Source organism: Acanthisitta chloris, unplaced genomic scaffold (genome assembly GCF_000695815.1).
Source record: "Acanthisitta chloris isolate BGI_N310 unplaced genomic scaffold, ASM69581v1 scaffold17450, whole genome shotgun sequence".
NCBI lineage: Eukaryota > Metazoa > Chordata > Aves > Passeriformes > Acanthisittidae > Acanthisitta > Acanthisitta chloris.
This window is the reverse complement of record NW_008653502.1, coordinates 4,962-23,826: the sequence shown is the minus strand read 5'-3', so window position 1 is coordinate 23,826 and position 18,865 is coordinate 4,962. Positions and strand designations below refer to the sequence as shown.

Here is an 18,865-nt window from a genome sequence, read left to right as displayed (position 1 = left end):
AAATTTTGAAGTGTTGCTGCCATGACACAACAGCTAAACAAGACCAACCTGGCAAGGTGATCTCTATCATACCTAAAAATTACCAATCAAGCATTCAGCACTTGTGCTTTTGTCTTTCATAGATAAAAGGGCTCATGAGAAATCTCAGCAGCTGGTTTCCTCTCTAGTTGCTTTATATCTGAATTAGGACCTAAATAAAACCAAAACAGAACCCACACGACAAACTTTTCCCACACCCCACTGCAAGTCTTCCAGTCACACACAAGTCTGAGTTACCCACCTGGCATCAAGTATATTGCGTGTGAAATATCGAAGGTACTTGAAAATGGACATTGCATCTTGTAATTTTAAGATTTCATCTTCTTTGTACTTAAAAAGTGCCAGAGCAAACCGAAATATTACCTGAAAAATACATACGTGTGGTACTTTGTAAGAACAGCATGCTCTGATTCTCATTATTATCTTTATCAACTCCAAGGCAAAGCATTCCCCTTCCCACAAGCTGCATTTGAGCTCTCTAGTCACATCCCCCATCTTCCTTTCCTTGCCCTAGCTCCCGTTTCCACACGTTGTTGAGCATTTATGTTGTGGGCTGTAACCCAGGCAAGGTGTTCTGCAGTCCTACCCAGAAAAGACTGAGCTCACAGCATACCAATTCTTTGACATTTTCGGTTCCAAATTCGCTTGTAGCACAAAGTCTACTAGGACTATTGAATGCATTTATTAAGCTGCTTCAGAGCTAAAATTAAGTTTTGTTTTCTAAATAGATTGTTTTCCAACACCCTGAATTCTCCCCAACATGCTGGGAGACTGATGCTGAAGAGACTTCTGATGATAGTTTGTCAATCAACTTTGGCATAAGCTGGAAGAAGCATTATTTCCCTTCATTCCAAAATGGCTTCAGTAGGATCTGAACTTTGCCAGTCTGTACCTGGCTGCACTCACAAAATACCAAGATGCTTAACTGATGACTGGCTGAATGAACACAACCAAAACATCCCTGTGTGTTAGAATGCTCACACAAGGTCAACAAGAAATCCAGCTAACACACAGGTTTTGTCATCTTATTTTAGAACTCTCCTGTCCTGTGTGCAGTTGCCTACAACATGTGTTTGAAATCCAATTTTTTTTCCCTACGCTCATTTTATTTCACTGCAATTCCATGAGTATGAAACAGGAAAATTCTTTCACCTCCACCCTTTAATTTATGAGACAGAAGCCCAGAGAGTCCTTGTTTGTCACTTGTACTTTAAATGTCTGCAGGGATAAAACAAATATGTGCTGCAGAGACAAGATAAACATTAGCACTTGGTTACAACTGATTTTTACATCTTTTCAACACTTGTGATTTCTGCCTCCTTCACTTAAGTTTTCTTCTTTATAAATGCAGCTCTCATTTGGATACAGTGACTTAAAACTGATTGACAGATGCACATACAAGGAAACAGCACTGCCTATACTCTTACTTTCCCAAGGAAAACATGGTGGATGGTCAAAGGAAAATACTTGCAGTTAAAATTCTTCCACGTAATTCAAGCTTAACTTATAGAACACAGATAAAACGGATCATGCTTTGACTGGTTGTTTATGCACATTTCCTCCCTTGTTTCTTATTTTGCTACCAGTGATTTTAACTGGCAGGATTTTTGTCGAACAGCCTTCCTCCAGCCTGCACTCAATAACACAACAGTGTTTTGTTATCAAGCAACAAACGAGACAATTTAGCTCCTTCAAAATTTCACCTTTGGTCCCTCATATAGGAAGGAGTCCCAGATTTTAAAAAGGATGTCGCTAACCACGCTGTCCACAAACACCACAAGAAACCAGTTGAAAGTGATAAGAGTATAGTCAACTTTGTACTGTTCAAAATGAGCATGAAGTCGTGGAAGCTTCTCGGTCATTAAATCCTTGAACACCCGCTGATCAACCTAAACAGATGACAAATGTGACATTATTGTTCCTAATTTTCCTGCACACGATTCATTGTATGGCTGTTACCAACCTGTAAGTGCAAGCTTTACAAGGGCTAACCAGGAAACCTAGGGCTGTCTAGCTAACACTTCCAGCTAGATCCACCCAAAACACACATGGCCACCCCAACGCACACCACCCCTGCCAACACAACTTCCACTTCTCAACCCACCCCCAGTCTCACAGGGCTCCTCACACAGAGCTTGTGCTCCTACTACACATCACTGGTGCAGGAGCACTGAGCAGAGAGCAAGCTGGGGAAATACTCCGGGGGAGGAGGCAGCACGTGCCAGGGCAGCACCAGGACACCGAGCGGTGCCACGGCAGATACTGCACACAGTACTGAGAGCTGAATTCTCACCCCGACCATAACTACCATTCCCCCAAATCAGAGGAAAGAAACGATAAATCAGCTCAATGTTGCAAAACTAATAATGAGGAGGAAGGTTAAGGACTGGAGCTCCAAGCAGGTCACTGAACAGTTAATTCAGCACTGAGTCCTTGCCCAAACAAGGGGTCTGGAACCCACCCCTGTCAACTCAACACATCCCCCAGAAGTGCCAAACAGTGTCAGAGCAAAGCCTGTGACGGGCTGCAGTTTAGAGGACCAGACTTTATTCTGGCAGAGCACATACCTGAGATCCTAGAAGTGTCTTAGTATAATAATCACGAGGCATGAAAACTTCCACTATTGTAACTAGACACCAAAAAGCATCTTCCTGTTCCAAGTACAGAAGTGCAATCGCCACCAACCTGAAAACAGGGTTTAGTTGGAGGAAAAAAACTGTAGTATCACAAAACAAATTAAGAAAAATGACAATAAAGCATTTCTGTTCTGCAGAGATAAATGTACTAACAGGAGAGCACTAAAGAGCAAAACAGTTAATGAAGTTGTAAATGGGGCAATGACTTGTCTTCTCAGGCACACCAAGTATTTTTATTCAGCCAAATAAGAAAACAGATACAGGCAAAAGCTAAATGATTTTCTAGAAGCCATATTTTCCAGGAACTGAGGCAAAATAATAAGAAACTTCCAAGTCCTAAATATAATACTCTGATTTCCAGACTTTGTTCTCTCCTTATTAAAGGAGGGAAAGAAAAGACAGTTCTTGAATTTCACATAAAGTGGATTTAAGTTCAGAAAAATCCTTTACAGCAAGTTTCCTTTATATCCATTAACATAAATATAACTAGCACCATTTTCTTTTAAGGAAAAAGAAACTTGTTTTAAGAATTTCCTGAAGATTTAACAGCAGCAGCATTCCTCATTTTCTTGTTTCCAGTAAGGATTATGAAAGGAAAAAAATCCAGATAATAACTTCATGTTACTGAGACCTATTTGAACGTGAAAAGTTACATCCAATATATGTCTCCAAGTAAATTTGTTTTATTTCTGCATGCAAGAGGAGCTGCAGCAACACAAACTGCTTCTGATATTACACAGCTTAAGGTGACCACAGTTTAAAAGCTTAAGAGGAGTAAAGCACAGAATATGCATCTAATCAGCTGTTAACTTCTGCAATTATACCCAAACACAGAATTATTTACAGTAAAGCCAAGAATGTCCCAGGAGAAATTAATGGCACACACAAAGTTCAGATCTAGCATGTCTAATACCTTCAGGTCACCAAAGACATGCTGCTCCAAGAATGCTGCAGCTGTGCTCTTTGGCCGTGTCTTGTGACATGCCAGTGACAACAGGAACACCAGAAATGTATTATTTACCTACACACCTTAACCACTAGTGAGCAATAGCAGAAGGAGCATTTTTCATCACTACATTATTCACTGCCTCTACTACTGCTACCACCACTGCCTCACTACCTCTGCTAAATTACTCACTGCCTCTATTCTATGATAAAATGATAAAGCTGCTCTAGATCAAAAGCCTATTCTAGTACATGAATTAGTGCACGAATTGACATCTACAGTGTCACACCATGAGGATGAGGCAGGGTGTTAGACCAACACACCTGCTTCAAACAGCAGCTTCCTTTACTACAGACCTTCAAGTACCAGCTACTTTGGGAAAGGCCAATTGCAACGAATTTGATTTTTTCTTAGCATTGTAACAGGAGGATCACCTTTAAATTCTGCAATTCTGATTGAAGACAGAGGGAACTGCTGAACTTTGTGGTCTTCACAACATAAAAAAAGCTTTCAAGCATTTATTTCTGATTGTTTACAAAAAAAATAAATCTAACATTCTTGCATAGAAAAAGCAACATGATCCCCTACAACTGACACATAAGTAGCCCATTTCTAATGTGAGTTAATTCCAGATCGAGTTGCTTTGCCAAGCTGATTTACAAAATTCATGATCCACGCCCTCTGGGTTTTTTTACTGTTTAAAAAAAACCGTGGGGTATTTGTTCATTGAAATCTTATAAATTATGAGCATACAACCCACAAGACAAACTGCTGTTTGAAAGCATGTGGCTATACCTCTGATTTGAAAGGCTAATTAAGTGTTTCACTGCATAGTTATTACTCAAGATCAGCAAAATCTTACCTGTTGAGCCCTTGGCAATATCCTATATCAGGATTTCTCCAGGAAAATGCCAGCAGCACGTTTCGCAGCTTCTGGATTCCTTCGGATGTCGGGGAGGAATAATGTTTGTTGTTGGGCAAAGTTCTCAAGAGATCCAACTCAATCTGTTTAGATGCAGGATTTTGTTTTTCCAGAGCATTTTGAAGCAAGGTTTGGAAGTAACCAGGAACAGTGCTGTCCTTGAATTTTTTAACATGGAGATTGACACACCATTTCCACATCTTTGAACGATGCTCATGTGGAATTCCAGACCGAATGAGGTTCTTCAGTTCTACCGAGCGAATCATCTCTCTGTTCATTGTGCTGGCAAGATAGTTTTCCCATTTGACTCCCGCAGAGATCTCTCGGTTTTCACTGAGTGAAAGCGATCTCAGGTCCAAAGCTCGTGATTTTGCTGCTAGTTTCTCCTCATCATCATCCTCTGGCACTGTCTGAAAACCATATATATCATATTCACTGAAATGGAGAGGAAAAAAAGATAAAAGGTTTTTAAAGAATGTGTTCAGTAGCCCTGATACTCCCAAGATCCCCTTGTAAAGTTATGTCAAAGCCATTCTCCATAGATTTCAAGTTTTAACAATTACTAAGCCTTTTTCTGAAGTATATCCGTTACTTATTAATTGCTTGTACAATTCCATATACAAAAGACTGAGTGCTCATATTCCAGTACATATTACTATACAGACAAAGCACATCTAAGAACATGGTCGAGTTCAAATGAACCCCTTTTCTCCAGCAGCTCATCTTCAGCAGCTACATGGCAATATTTGAGTCGAAGGTTTATACTGTATCTAAGTAAAACAAGAAATGCATTTATACAGCTGAAAGGATTTCGTGACAATTCATGAAGGGAAATACAACAAAACAAAATCTGCTGATAAATCCCCACTGTCTGTTTTCCAGTGTTAGAACAGGGCCTACTGACCAGGACACACATACATATATTTTAACAGGACCAAGTTACCTAACCAGGTGTGGTTTGAAAAATGCTTGTTCTGTTTGTTCACTGGTTTCTGCTTTCAACGCATCTTCCAGTAACTGTGTGATGACCTCACGAGCAGGACTCTGCTCCTCAGAACAAACGGGAGTTTTCATTTCTTGAAGCAAGATCAAGTATTTACTTTCAATCTGGCAGAGTTTGGCTTCCAAGCTGGTATACTGCAGAAAACAATATATTATATAAGTCTTCAGACACTTACTAAGTACTACGCTTCTTTTTAAATCTGGTTCAATGTTACTCTATTGGTTTATGTTGCTTAGAAACCCGTAAGTCAAGAACAGTTGGCTCGGCTTTCCAGTTTTTGTAGCACTGGGAAACATAAGGCAGTATAGTAGACCAGATGTTTTCCATCACATGTACTTTGGCACGTGGAAAATCTGAGCAAGCTTGCATTATCTTTACATCATACAAAGTACAACTCAGTATTTTGTGCTTTTAAAGTGATAGCTTTGGTCTATGCATGTTTGAATAAGAACTTAAATGGCACTTTAAAGGTACGAGTCAGGTAACAGCATGTAGGAATTGTAAACACACACCTCCATGCCAAAACCACAATATTTAGACCTGGCCACTGCGTGCATCGTTTCTGAAGAAAACAAAAGCAAACCCTATCAAACCATAGCTACAGGTATCCTGCCTTAGCTAGGGAAGCATGTGCTTTCCCTAAGCCAAGGTAATGGAAATCTGCATCACTTACCTGCAATGTTTCTACACTCAGATTCATACACACAAAAACACACTCCCAAAACTCCATTCGCCGTGCCACGGTCATCCTGCACACTGAGGAGAACGATCTGCTCAGTGACACATCAAACCCTTGCACGCCCTGTCACTGACACACTTCAAAACACATCGCAGCCTGAACTCTGAGGAAACTGTTCAGAAATACACACGCCTGTGTTCATCAGTTAGGAAAAAGTTCTACTGTTTCACAAAATGTTAAAATAAATTACTTTCAAGAATTCATTCAGAAAGTTTGGTCTGCAAGGACTGAGTATGGGGCGTCGGAGTTTTTTTTAAGCTACCACACTCAATACATTTACGTTCCATTTCCTGGGTGGATTTACAGCTAAAATTTTGAAAACTGCTTTAGATATTGCCAAAATGAGAATATGCTGTGTTAGTCTTACCTTAGCCTGCCATTCTCTCTCTCTTGCTTCTGCATTTCTTCGTAGAGCAGAAAGTTCCAAAATCTCCTTATTTAAAAATTTATTCTGGGTTTTATAACCCTGAAGATTGTCCTGTTGATAAAGAAAAAAGCCCCAAACTAGATTTCTAATAAAAATATTTTACAAACAGCAAATCCCTGCTAGAGAATGCACATCTGGAACACAGAAACTGCAGCTACTCATAGGACTTCTAATTAAAAATATCAGGATCATATCAGGTATTACTTTTAGACTTCAGGTAAGTGAAAGCCGCGTGCAGGAAGGAGCAGGGAGGGGTGCAGAGTGGTGCTGTGCCTCGCTGCATCCCTCCCAGAGCTCACTGCCTGCAGGAGGCAGCTGGCTGCTGCCCAGGGACAGGCCCAGCCTGCAAGGCTGCAGAACAGCACGTGGATGCTGGGCCAGCACCGAGACCACGGCGCTGCACGGCACCCAGAAGCACAGCAGCCCAACAAGGGGCTTTTATGTCTGCCTCTTCATGAAGATACAAATCCTTAGCAACAAGCTTCCTTGCCTAATCCACTCGGACCTAGGCTACAAATACTGACTCTAAAAACTGAGGTACTGGGATGAGGTTAGTACCCTCAGTACCCTTCAGTACTCTCACACTCCACAACATCAGTAAACTCTAGTTTGCTTTCTGCCAAGACTGTTGATTTCCAGTTTCAATTTTATTTTTTAAGACTTTAAAGGCTTACATAGAGGAAACAAAATGACAAATGTTTATACATACTTTAAATCACCTGCTTGTACTCCAAATTCCTCGGAATGCTAATCAATTTGGAATACAGTATTTATCCAAAGGCAAGAAAGCATACTTAGAGCAAACTGGATCACTTCAGTAACTCCATTAAGAGCTCGTCACACATTCACTGAGGCAGGTTAAAGAAAAAACAAAGTGTTTATAAGATCTTTGGCAGTATTAGTAAAACAGGTTCTCATATTCCTCCCTCCATTTTAGTCTCTTTGGAGCTTGCCTTTGACGTTCCATACGCTCTGCGTTGACTCACTTTTGATATTTCGAAAAAAAATTTTAAAAAGCAGGTTTTGCTTGTCTTACTCCATGTTCATATTTTCCTCTTACCCTTACTTTTTCCTGCTCCTTTGCCTGTTTCTTACATCACTCCTCCTCCACACCAGTGATTAATTTACTGAAAGTGCAGGAAAACTGTACTACAGATGTACAGACCAGCCCAAAGGAGAGAATCTCTGGTTAGATTGCCACTAACATTTCAAAGTGGAGATTCCAAGCAAAGAAAGGCTCAGTTGATGAGTATCTTGGAGAACTGCTGTAGTAATCTCCAACAGTATCCATCCATCCCCTATCCATCAAGACAGAGACACTGTTCTTACTTTTAGTCTGTCCAGTTCCTGTAGTTCCTTATTAGTACAGGTGACCATGGAAGAATTTACTGCTCCACTTTGAGAGGATGTACTGTCCTCACACTCGCTGAGTTGACGAGAGAGTTTCATGATCACCTCATCTTTAGCTTGAATAGTTTCCATTAACATACCCAACTGCTCATTGAGTTCTCCAACTTTACATTTCAGATTCTTTACTTCCTGCTGGAGATTATCTTTTTCCAGATTTAACTTCTCAAGCTGATTGTTGAGACCCAAAATCTGGTCATCTTTTTGGTGCAACAGCTCTAATTTATCTTTGGGAACTCCCTCACAAAGGCGGCTTGCGAAATATTTATCGTATTGGGAAGACCGGACTGTTTGCTGAAGAAGTCGCACAAGTTCCTGAGGATAAAAAAAAAAAGAAAAAAAAAGAAATGAAGTTTTTAAGTTTCTAAGCTCATCAAGCAAAAGAAAGCTTTGGAATGGCTTTTAAATCTGAATCATCAGCTTTTACAAGAGCTCATGGTGGTGTTTTGAGGAAAAAAGGAAACACATGAAATGATTTCCAGCAGGCTAACACCTTACAATGATTGGCCTACACAGATGACTGAAATGTCTTTCACTGAGCTAAGTGTCCAGCCTAGAAAGGTTAGGATCCTACAAGAGGTTAAGGCAAAGTAGTGGACAGCCGTGGCCTAGTAGTTACCTGAAAGCTGAACAAAGCCTTACTTACAAGCAGCCACGATCCAAGATGAAGAGGAAGAGGGCTTAAGCCTAAGAAGTTAACAGGTGAGCATTACAGAATGGAAAAGGCAAAGAGCTTCTCTAACAGATGCAGACAGAATAAAAGGAAGAACAAAAATACATGCTGGTTTGCTGAAAAGGAAGTCTTTGGAGGGCTGTTCAGAAAATCTTGCCACAGAATCAACTACTTAAGACACCATTTTTCTTTTTTTTCATATTAGAACAAGCAGCTGTGAAAAGTGTTACACTAGATCAGTGAGATTTCTCACAGAAGCTGTCAGAAACTCTGAGTATAGTACTATACACCCAGATTTATGGTTAGGCCTATCGTTTACAAAACCTTTCCTGATGATGCAGTTTGGGTAGAGAGAAAGAAGTCAGCCTCATTCCCCACCCTCTCCTCTAGCATTGAAAGAATCAAAAAACAAAGACAACTTCAAAGGAGAAGTTCCTCAGAAATTATAAGTACAAATGGAAAGAGGAGCTGTGATTATCTGCCAGGATTCTGGGAGACACTGAAGAAGTTAACTTCAGAGAATAAGGAAGATCTATCAGCCAAGTTAATGAACACTGTGTAAATGAAAGTTTTGTCCAGGGATATAATTTTCAACAGATGTAAAAGGTGGTCCTTCTTGGTTCAAGACTTTTTGTAAACAAATGTTTGTTTAGCATCATCATTTTATAACAAAAATGCAGTTAAATAGCCATAAAGGGTAAACTCAGAATCACCTGCCAGACCCATTTGCTTTTCTGCACTTTGCCTGAAGGCTTAATTACCTTTTGGCTCAGAAGTTCTTTCTTTAGCTTCTCCAGCTCTTCTTGCTGGCTTTGATACTTCAGTTGCAGTTCAGAGACCAGCTTGTTCCCACTGCCAGAGCACCACTCTGTCGGAGAGGAGTCGCTGCTGTTCCGGGTTTTGCCTGACCCAATCATGTCTTTCAAGGGGCGCCTTGCTTTGTGTGGAAAGCGGCCAAAATCAAATGGAAAAGCTGAACTAGTCAGTCCTGCATAAAACAATTTCTTCTAGTTCGGTTCACTCAGTAAAAAGACATTGCAAATCATTCAAACTTCCTTTTAAAAATACGCTCATTAACATTAGACTTTGAGCAGCTTTTAAACCACCCAACACAATAGTGTCAAATAAGCCTTATTTTCCAAGTTGCTTCCTTCGGTGGGAGCAGTTATATAGCACGAAGTCTGCCCCCCTCCCAGATAAAAGACTTGCCTCATGAATTAATATTCGTGAGAGAAGACATGAAGAGAATTTTACAACTCATTACAGAAAATAAAAGGTACCCCTAACTGCAGCAAAGTAAACTTCAAATAATTAACAGCTCCAAAGAGATCAGAGCAAAAACCATCCCTGATGTCACAGCCTACTGCTCCTATCAGGGGCATTCAGTGTAAGGTTTCACCTCCATTTACATAACCACTGGAGTACTCTTAGAGAGATGTTTTCTAACAGACTAAATTACTTAGGTGTCAGCTAAAGTTCACCTAAGGAGCTGCAAAAACATTTTTACAAGGTTATTCTAGACACTGGACAGATTTGAAAACCAGTTACAGACCACAGATGAGTATGTGCATCCCTGCATTCTCCTCCATTTCAGAAGTAAGCCAATGTAACAGGTTCATACACAGAATCTAAAGGCAGTTCTGCCTCAGCAGGTGACACTGAACTGAGTAATTAAAAGCCTCAGCATTCCCCTTCATCTTGTAACTTTGCAACTCAAGTGACAAGGCTAGTAACACGTTCAGGAAACCAGAAACAATGGATAACAAGGCTTTGCTGTTATTCTACTGTGTTTGAATGGCAGGAGACTCCAAACACACCACCAGGAATTGATTTTTGAAAACAATTCAGAGCTCTGAATGTGGTTTGTGAAGAAAAGATAGGCTTCCATTTCTTTCCTAAAGACAGGTATAACACAGTATGCTATACTAAAGAAGCTAAGGCATATGCCCCTCTTCCTTCCTCCCACTTCTACCTTTACTTCCTTCTGCCAGGTGCTTCCTTTTTTCCTCCAGAGTCATTGAGTCCTCCAAGTCTTTTGGTGTCGGATCCAGCAGTTCCCACTCTTCGGTGGTATAAAATACGCTCCTGCGGTTCTCGTTATTTCCTTTTCTTAAAGAGGACATAGAATTTCTGTGAAAAAAGGAAGAAGTGACAAAGATTTCTCCATTTTGCATTCTTTTTATAAAGGGCTTTCAAGACGAGCACTGCAGTTCAAATAGTACAAACTGAAAATAAGCTAAGACACAGACAAAACCAAACCCAAATAACAGCTCCAAGAAAATCAAGCATATCTTATCAAATAGCACCTGCTATCAACAGTGCTAAATTGCAAGGACAGAAGAAACACTTTGCTGTAACAGGATAATACTATCTAGGAGCCCACTACAGTCTTTGGCATCCCCTCTGTTTTATCCCTGTTTTGGCAGTGGGGAAGTACAAAACAAAGTGAAGATTTACAAGCAGTATCTCCCTATTGATCAGTTATTGCAGCTTAGAATTCTGCAATAACTGCTAAGCATTAAACACAACAGGCTGCAGTCAAAACACACGTATGTTATAGTATCATACTCTGGATTAATGCAAAATTTGGGATTATCCAAGAGACCTGCTGTGGCTGAATCCCTGATGGCAGACTCCTTAGCTGTTTTTCTTTCCTAAGGTGGATCATGGCCAATTATATGCAAGAACATTTCAGAGCAACCTCTAAATTCCAGCCAGATAATTCTACAGAAGAACAACATTTCCCAGCAGGACGAGATTACCTTACTCAGCTTCCCCCACAACAATCATGCAATCAGAAATGTCCACTCTTATGTCCACGAGTATTAACGTAGCTCAGTAATGTAAAATCTTTGTTCAACTAGGCAAGGAGATGCTACATCAATCTATATGAATCAGTTTAATGTTTTAGGTATAGAACTGGAAATATATTTAGTATCTCAACATTTTCTATGCAGTCTGTGCAAGCCCACGAAGATGGTTTCACCCCATCAGCCACATTCTCTCTCCCTACTCTTCAAATCTTCAGGAAGAAGTAACCCATGTTACACTTCCACGATCATTTGATGATCCAAACCAGTCTTTCATCTTCACAAGAAATGTAACATCTGATAAACATAAACTCTAAGCTAACTGTTATGCAGTGCAAAATTTTTATAATCTGTTGTGTGAATAAATATTCAAGTACAACTTAGAAAATAATTCTAAAGGTTATTAAAACTATTTCAGCAATCAATTTACAAACTTGGCAAAGTCTGAATTATGCTACACATCTCATTTTCTTCCAGAAATATTCACAACTTCATAGAATCATAGAATTTAAGGGTTGCAATGGACCTTAGAGATCCCCTAGTCCCACCCCCTGCCCTGGGCAGGGACACCTCCTCACTAGATCAGGTTGCTCAAGGCTCATCCAGCCTGGCCTAGGACACCATCAGGGTCAGGGCAGCCACCACATCCCAGGCACTGTCCTTCTATCTAGACTTCCCCAAACCATGTCATCTACAATTCAGAGAACAAACAAACAAAACAAACCCCAAACCCCCAACAAACCAAAAATCAAAGCCAGAAACACTTACTTTGAGTATACAGGAATTCACCAAACAGAAATTGTTTGGTGTGGTTTTCCTCCTATTATCACCAAATCTAAGTTCTACCAAAGCAAAGTGGCTGTACAGACCCAAACAACCATACAAGACTTCCAGTTAAAACCGGACATGTAGTAACAGGATTTACGTATTTCTTAATCCAGCCATAAACCATCTCTCCTAGAACTTCAATTGTTGTCTACACAGCAGAAAAAAAGAAAAAGGAAAAAACAAAACAAAAAAAAAGAACACAGAGCCAGAATAAAACCCCAAACCACCACTTAAACCTCAGACCTCTGTGATCAACAAGAAAGCTTTAAAAGGTATGTTTAACTTGGTGCTGCCGATGAAAATGAACATTTTACTCGAAGCTCAAGAGGGATGTGGTCTAGTTAACCAAAGCTATGGCTCTGCTTTGTTAACTGCTCTGTACCAGCACTGGAGCACACTTTAAGAAGCTGGAAAATCTACCCATGTGGTCAAAGGAAAGTCTAAACACATTTAGGAAGGAACCATAGCAGGAAAGCTGAAAACCTGTAGGACTGCTTTCCTTAAAACAAGTAGTACTAAAGAGTTATTTCATACGAGTGAGGGGAAAATATGTGGGTTTGAATTTTGTGGTTCAGAAGGGCTCTGCCACATTTTTGCTCAGGAATTCAAACTATACCAATTTCAAGCCTGTGCCATGTGATTTCATTCATTTTAAGAAGAAAATAAAGAATAAGGATTTATATTGGTTTGATTTTCATCACTAAAAATAGTTCCTACTCAGAAAATACTATGACTACTACAATGCTAGCAATTGGCAGCTCCATGAAAAAGCAGCAGTAGCTGAGAATACAACTCCCAGCTCCCTGCTTGGGTTCAGAGAGCAAAACCATCACTACAAATGCTTTAGAAGACTTGAGTGTCCCTTTCGCTTATCAGAGATGCTACGCAATGATTTTCACTTATGCCCTTCAAATGTTAAGTAGAATGAAGAGCGAGACTACTTGAAGAGACAGAGTCTAATGTACTGATCCACCCCATCACCCCCCACTCTTCCAAAATGCCCCACCGACCATATACACACATATTTCAGTAGGAAATAGTCTCAGCCAGCAACTACCAATCTGGTGTTACCGACTCATGTTCTTCCACGTCACCAACTTACTTGATTTCAGTACTCCATTGCTTAAGCGAGAAATTGATGGCACTTGCTGGAACTGGTGCAGGCTGGGAAGCTGCTTGTTCCCCCACCAGGTCTGTGGGGGAAGTCTCCACAGCTAGAATATTTCTAGCTCTCTCTGCTGACGCATTTTGACTTAGGATACTCAAATCTATATTAAAAGGGAAAAAAAGATAAAGAAAAATAGGCAAAACTATCAGTAAGTAAAAGAATAGTGGCTATGCAAATCGTATCTGCTAAGTCTGCTAGCAATGTAGTTCAGGTTTTATTTTAAATTGCAGCTTTAAAGTAGCAAAGTGTTTTCCTCAGTGAGCTCTCACTGCAGCCACATACTTTTGATAGCAGGACTTTGGTAATGCTCATGAAGCACTATTTCATGAGTGATTTACAATCTTAATTAGTCAATACTGATTCACCTATCTTAAGCAGTTACAATAAAGCCATAAAAATTAAGGGGGATTAATTATATGAACCTTCAAAACCCCCTTGTGAAACAAGCTCAGGTACACCAGAACTAAATCAGGAACAGTGTCATACAAATACTGTGACACAGCTTTCAGCTTCATCCTAGAAGCTGTTCATCCTAAAAGTGACACTGCTGCTGCAAGCTAATGCGCTTTGCCCACTCAGAGCCAGCTCTGTGCCAGTCCAGCCTGGGGGCTCCCAGAGCCAAGAACATTGGCATGGACACTGCAGGCACATCAGACACTTATTCACTCAGCAAGGATTTACTGCTAGCAGTGGTTAAACTGATTGTAGCTCTTCCTAACTTCATCCAGCCCAACTCTCCTGTGCCCTCAGCAAATGTCCAGCCCAGGCCCAGAGCCATGGAGACCTACAGCTCAGGTCCAGCACTGCATACATGCCAACAAACTCACACAAGCTCTGGATGACTCTGCAGGAAGCAGTCAAGAACTGGTGGTAGCCCTGAGCCACAGCTAATGAAGTCCACAGGATCCAAGCTGATACAGTAGACCTAGCCAGGTCTCCAACACACTCCACTGTCAGGCATGTACTACACAACCTGTAGTGTCCATGTTACCTCAGTGTTTCCATTATCCTGGAGAGCTTGCCTTCTCCCTCACCCCTCCTCCGGCAGGCAGAGGGAATAAAAAATTTTGGAATATGAAATATACTATGAATAGCAAAGTCATTATAGAGAAGCATAAAGTGACTTACAGCCTTCTACAAGCCCTCTGAGCAAGCAATTTAAATAAGCTCAAATGTAATTTTCTGACTCCCGTCCATATAATTCACGAACGACTGAAGGGGATTACAGATTTTTTGACAACACTCTCAGACTTGGTTTAGCATTAATATTAGGAAGTAACACACTGGATGGACTCTGACTCATTTTATGAGTCGCTGTAGGAAAGGAAAAACCACAGGAAATCATGATGCCCTCTTTTATCACTGGTGAGCCTTTCGGCCTTTGTTCTGACCATTACTTGACACTAGCAGCAAGGCAACTTTAAGCAAGCTGTACCCTCCCATTACTCAGCAGATGATTACTTTGATTTAGCCCATATCAAAGACAAAAAGTAGAAAGAACATTCTGGGATGAAGAATACAAAGTATAAAGATCACTGACACTATACATGCCTCAAACCCTCGAAATACTGTATCTGACACAAAAGGGTATCATGCCAAGGTTCCAATAGAGGTACAAGTTATACTGCCATGATTTTTTATGTGCTGATGGTGCTGATGTAAGTGCTTCAGGGCCTTTTGACCAAACAGAACTGAAAGTTCTTTTGGACCACAGCTTTCCTGGTTCCAGCCTGGACACGGTTAACTTTGGCAGCAGCCAGGAAGGGCACACTAGGACCCTGGTGTTATATCACCTCATGTCCTGCACGGGTCACCCTCTGCTGCGGTCGGCGCGGTGCGTGACACAAGTGCCACAAGTCACATATCTTAGTCACTATGAAACCAGAGCCTTAAGAATCCTCTGACTCCACAGGACACTTCTGGAATACTTGATTAAGAAGAAGAAACAAACATCAATCACTCAGGCTATTTGCATTTTCCCCAGAAGAAGTCCCTACTTAAACACTTCAGTGGATGCTAAAGTTGTCATTGTGATCTGTCCTAAAAAATAAGATACTCTAGCTACAGTTCCAAATCATACATAATGCAGTTTACCTGCAGGCTGTCCCTGAAAGGGATGGGTCTACTCACCATTTTATCTTGACATTCCTTGTACTGGATTTAATAGCAATAATAATTTAGATAAATTTTTAAAATTAAAAAAATAAAAATCCGAGTTTCGGCTTGCTCATACAGAACTCCCCCACCAACGTGCAAGGAAGGAAAGTGATCAGTGATCTAAAGTGGCTGGGCCTGATACAAAACAGGAGTGAAGGAACAGTACCTACACAGACTGCAGCGACAGCAGGTTGATTTCATATTGCACCCAAGCACTGAGGGAAGTAGCACAAACAAGAAAGGACAGATTTGTGGCCAAGTTACATATTATAGTTGATCTGATCCAACAAGTCTGCTGCCAAGAGAGAAGCCCTGCCTATTCCTTTACTCTGCCTTCCCCTGTTTAGCCACTAGGCCTTGTTCCATCTTTTCTATCAGCTCTCAAAATCACCTGATTGCATAGTAAGTATGTTCCACTCCTTAATCTAGCAGAAATAATAAAAAAAAAGTCTTGCTTTTTCACTAACATTTGAATTTGATCAACTCAGCACAGGGTCAGACAAACACAACACAAAAAAGCAGACTGCTTAGCAGAAAATGAGAGGCTGGAGGCAGATCAGCAAAGGCTTGAAAGAGCAAGAGCCTGTTCCCGTTTCCAAACCTGCAAGCTGTTGGATTTGTGTACACCAGTATATGTGCTCTGGCAGCACATGGTTTGACAAACTGTTAACCAGACTGCCTGCTGCCAGAAAGGTGGTCCCAAAGCATCCCACTCAGCATTCCCAACCATCCTCCTGGGTTAATCCTGGCATTCATCTGTCCCTACAGTAAATCACATCTGGAAACCACACAGGCCAAAAATTAACCTAGAGAAAAATGTTTCCTGCTAGTTGCACTCCCTGCACTAGCACATGGCATCACTAGTGGATCAAGAGAGAGAGCTGGGCATGAGCTTCAGCAGTGACTGACTGGTGTAGCTGAAACATGGAAAACATGCTCTCAGGCCAGCTGTGTTGAGCAAGCAGCCACGAGCAGACAGCTCTCAAATGAGAGCAGCAAACCGTGTTAGAATACAATACTGCAGCATGGAACCTCAGTGGGGAGGCGAGAAGGGGGGAAATGACAGCTTCACACAGCTGGGTTTACAGTATGAGCAAACTGAAATCAATAAAAGATGAAATTTTTTTAAGAAATATGTCTGATCTCAAGACTCTTTGAAACCAAGAGAGCTTTACTAATGCCTAAGTTGGCACAGAATAGGATTTTACTCACTCTTATTTATTGCTAACGGAACCGATCCATATCTGTAACAATTCAGGCATACAGTAACTCAGAACTGCCTGAGCAACGCAGTCAAAAATGCAGAGTAACTTTGCATAATACACCAGTACATTTTTACAATTCTGATGCTAGTCTAAAACGACATTTGCTTGGCCAAAGGCATTACAGAGACTGAATTTCACTTACATAGTATCAGTGCAAACTGTCTTCCAGTTTCAATAGGCAAGACATTTTTAACACAGTCAGACACACCCACCACACCATACTTTTTCAGGAACAAAGTTGGGTCATTCAGAATGTAAAATGTACCTGTTCCCATTAAAAACTAGAGCTGGCATCTCAGGATACTTACCACACTAAGTTTTTAAGATATTGCAACCACAGAAAGAGAATTTACCTAATCTAAGCTGTACTTAATGAACCGAGTCATAGGACTACTCCATTTTACTTCAATTCTAAAAATGTATTTTTCAAGAAATCAAGAGGATTTGTAAAAGATATGAAATCACATATAAAATTATATTTGTTAAATAATTTTAGCACCAAAAAATGCAAAGCTTACATAGAGCCATTTGATAAAAAGATGCCAAAAAAACTTCCTAAGACTGTTCTCTACCCCAGCGCAATGCCTCACTGAAGAGAGACACGCATTCTGTTTTCACTCAAATTTCCAACATACCAGGGTGGTCTTTGGCAACAAGACCTTTGGAAAAGTCACTCGGTGTAGGGGAGGTCCGGCTGTCCCGTTTCGCTGCGTCAAGGTTGTTACAATACTCCCACCTCTTCTGCTGAAGCTCCTGAAGCCAGTACGTCATATCCTGGTGAGTCGCGGCCTACGACACACGGGACCAGAGTGCTGTGAGACAGCTGCACATCTCTGTGTGTGAGCACAGCAATTCCAGGCGCAATAAGCAAAAATCAACCCAGATAATTAGCAGACTGGCAAGGTCATTATTAGTAAGATTTGAAATAAATAACCACCAATGTACTAGGTGCGCCTTGTGCACACACACACGTCCCTAATTCTCATGCCAAATTCATTTTCCATTAGAAGTACTCCCATGCATTCTTTTCCTCAGGTTTTACACTCAAGCATTAGAAAATGCAGCAGCAGCACCTTGCATTCTACACACAAAGCATCGTTTGAACACGATTACAAGCCTACATTATGGAAAAAAGATCCCATACACACTTAGGAAGATTCCAGTTTTCTTTTAGCTTGCTTTCCTACCAGCAAAAACCAAAAAATGAATAATGCATTGCAATGCCTCCTACTTTAAGGACTAAATCTACATCCTGTACTACTTATGGTCCCACGAGCTAACTAGCTTCTACAGAAAAATCGTATTTAAAACAAAAAGCCCCAGATGAATGTTTAATCTAAAGCATTTAATCTACAATCTACAGTCATTAATGTGAACAGGTAATAAGTGAGCAAGAATTCAAACTCATCTTGAACCACAGCTCTAAGACATTTCAGAGCATGTCAAATGACAATATACAAATATTAACAAGAGACAAGTGATGGTAATTGGCACTACAGGTGCTCCCATGGAAAAGTTGTTATTCCAACATACACCCTCAGCTGCCAGTCTACAAAAAACACCTGACTTAGTAACATGGCGTGTTCCAAAACAAGAAATTAACATCTGTGAGGAGGCACTCCCCTAAGTCCTTGGGCACATGGAGTGCTCATCTTTGGGCCAGCCTTTCTCCTGCCTTCTCCCAAAGTGGCTGGTGGCATTACCAATGAAAAACCCTCCTTACCTGGGCAAATGACTATGTTTACTCTTCAAAGACAACTTAATTTCAAATGGCTTCCTGTTCTGTTTATCACAGAGGGTACCTGTGCAAGGCACAGCTGCGTAAGAACAAAAAGCAACAAACAC

The 18,865-nt window shown here is 40.7% G+C and overlaps 1 protein-coding gene across 1 annotated transcript in view; it reads right to left on the bottom strand.

Annotated features, from left to right (window-relative positions):
• TBC1D2B (TBC1 domain family, member 2B) overlaps nt 1-17,791 on the bottom strand; it is a 20,424-nt gene extending 2,633 nt beyond the window's left edge. The window contains exons 1-11 of the mRNA XM_009081398.1: nt 17,656-17,791; nt 13,533-13,698; nt 10,765-10,922; nt 9,554-9,780; nt 8,042-8,434; nt 6,653-6,763; nt 5,487-5,680; nt 4,484-4,978; nt 2,607-2,724; nt 1,743-1,928; nt 281-402 (exon numbers count right to left, since the gene is read on the bottom strand). Of these exons, the coding sequence (XP_009079646.1) occupies nt 281-402; nt 1,743-1,928; nt 2,607-2,724; nt 4,484-4,978; nt 5,487-5,680; nt 6,653-6,763; nt 8,042-8,434; nt 9,554-9,780; nt 10,765-10,922; nt 13,533-13,698; nt 17,656-17,791 (2,306 nt within the window). The remainder of the gene's footprint in view (nt 1-280; nt 403-1,742; nt 1,929-2,606; nt 2,725-4,483; nt 4,979-5,486; nt 5,681-6,652; nt 6,764-8,041; nt 8,435-9,553; nt 9,781-10,764; nt 10,923-13,532; nt 13,699-17,655) is intronic.
• Between the last annotated feature and the right edge of the window lie 1,074 nt (nt 17,792-18,865).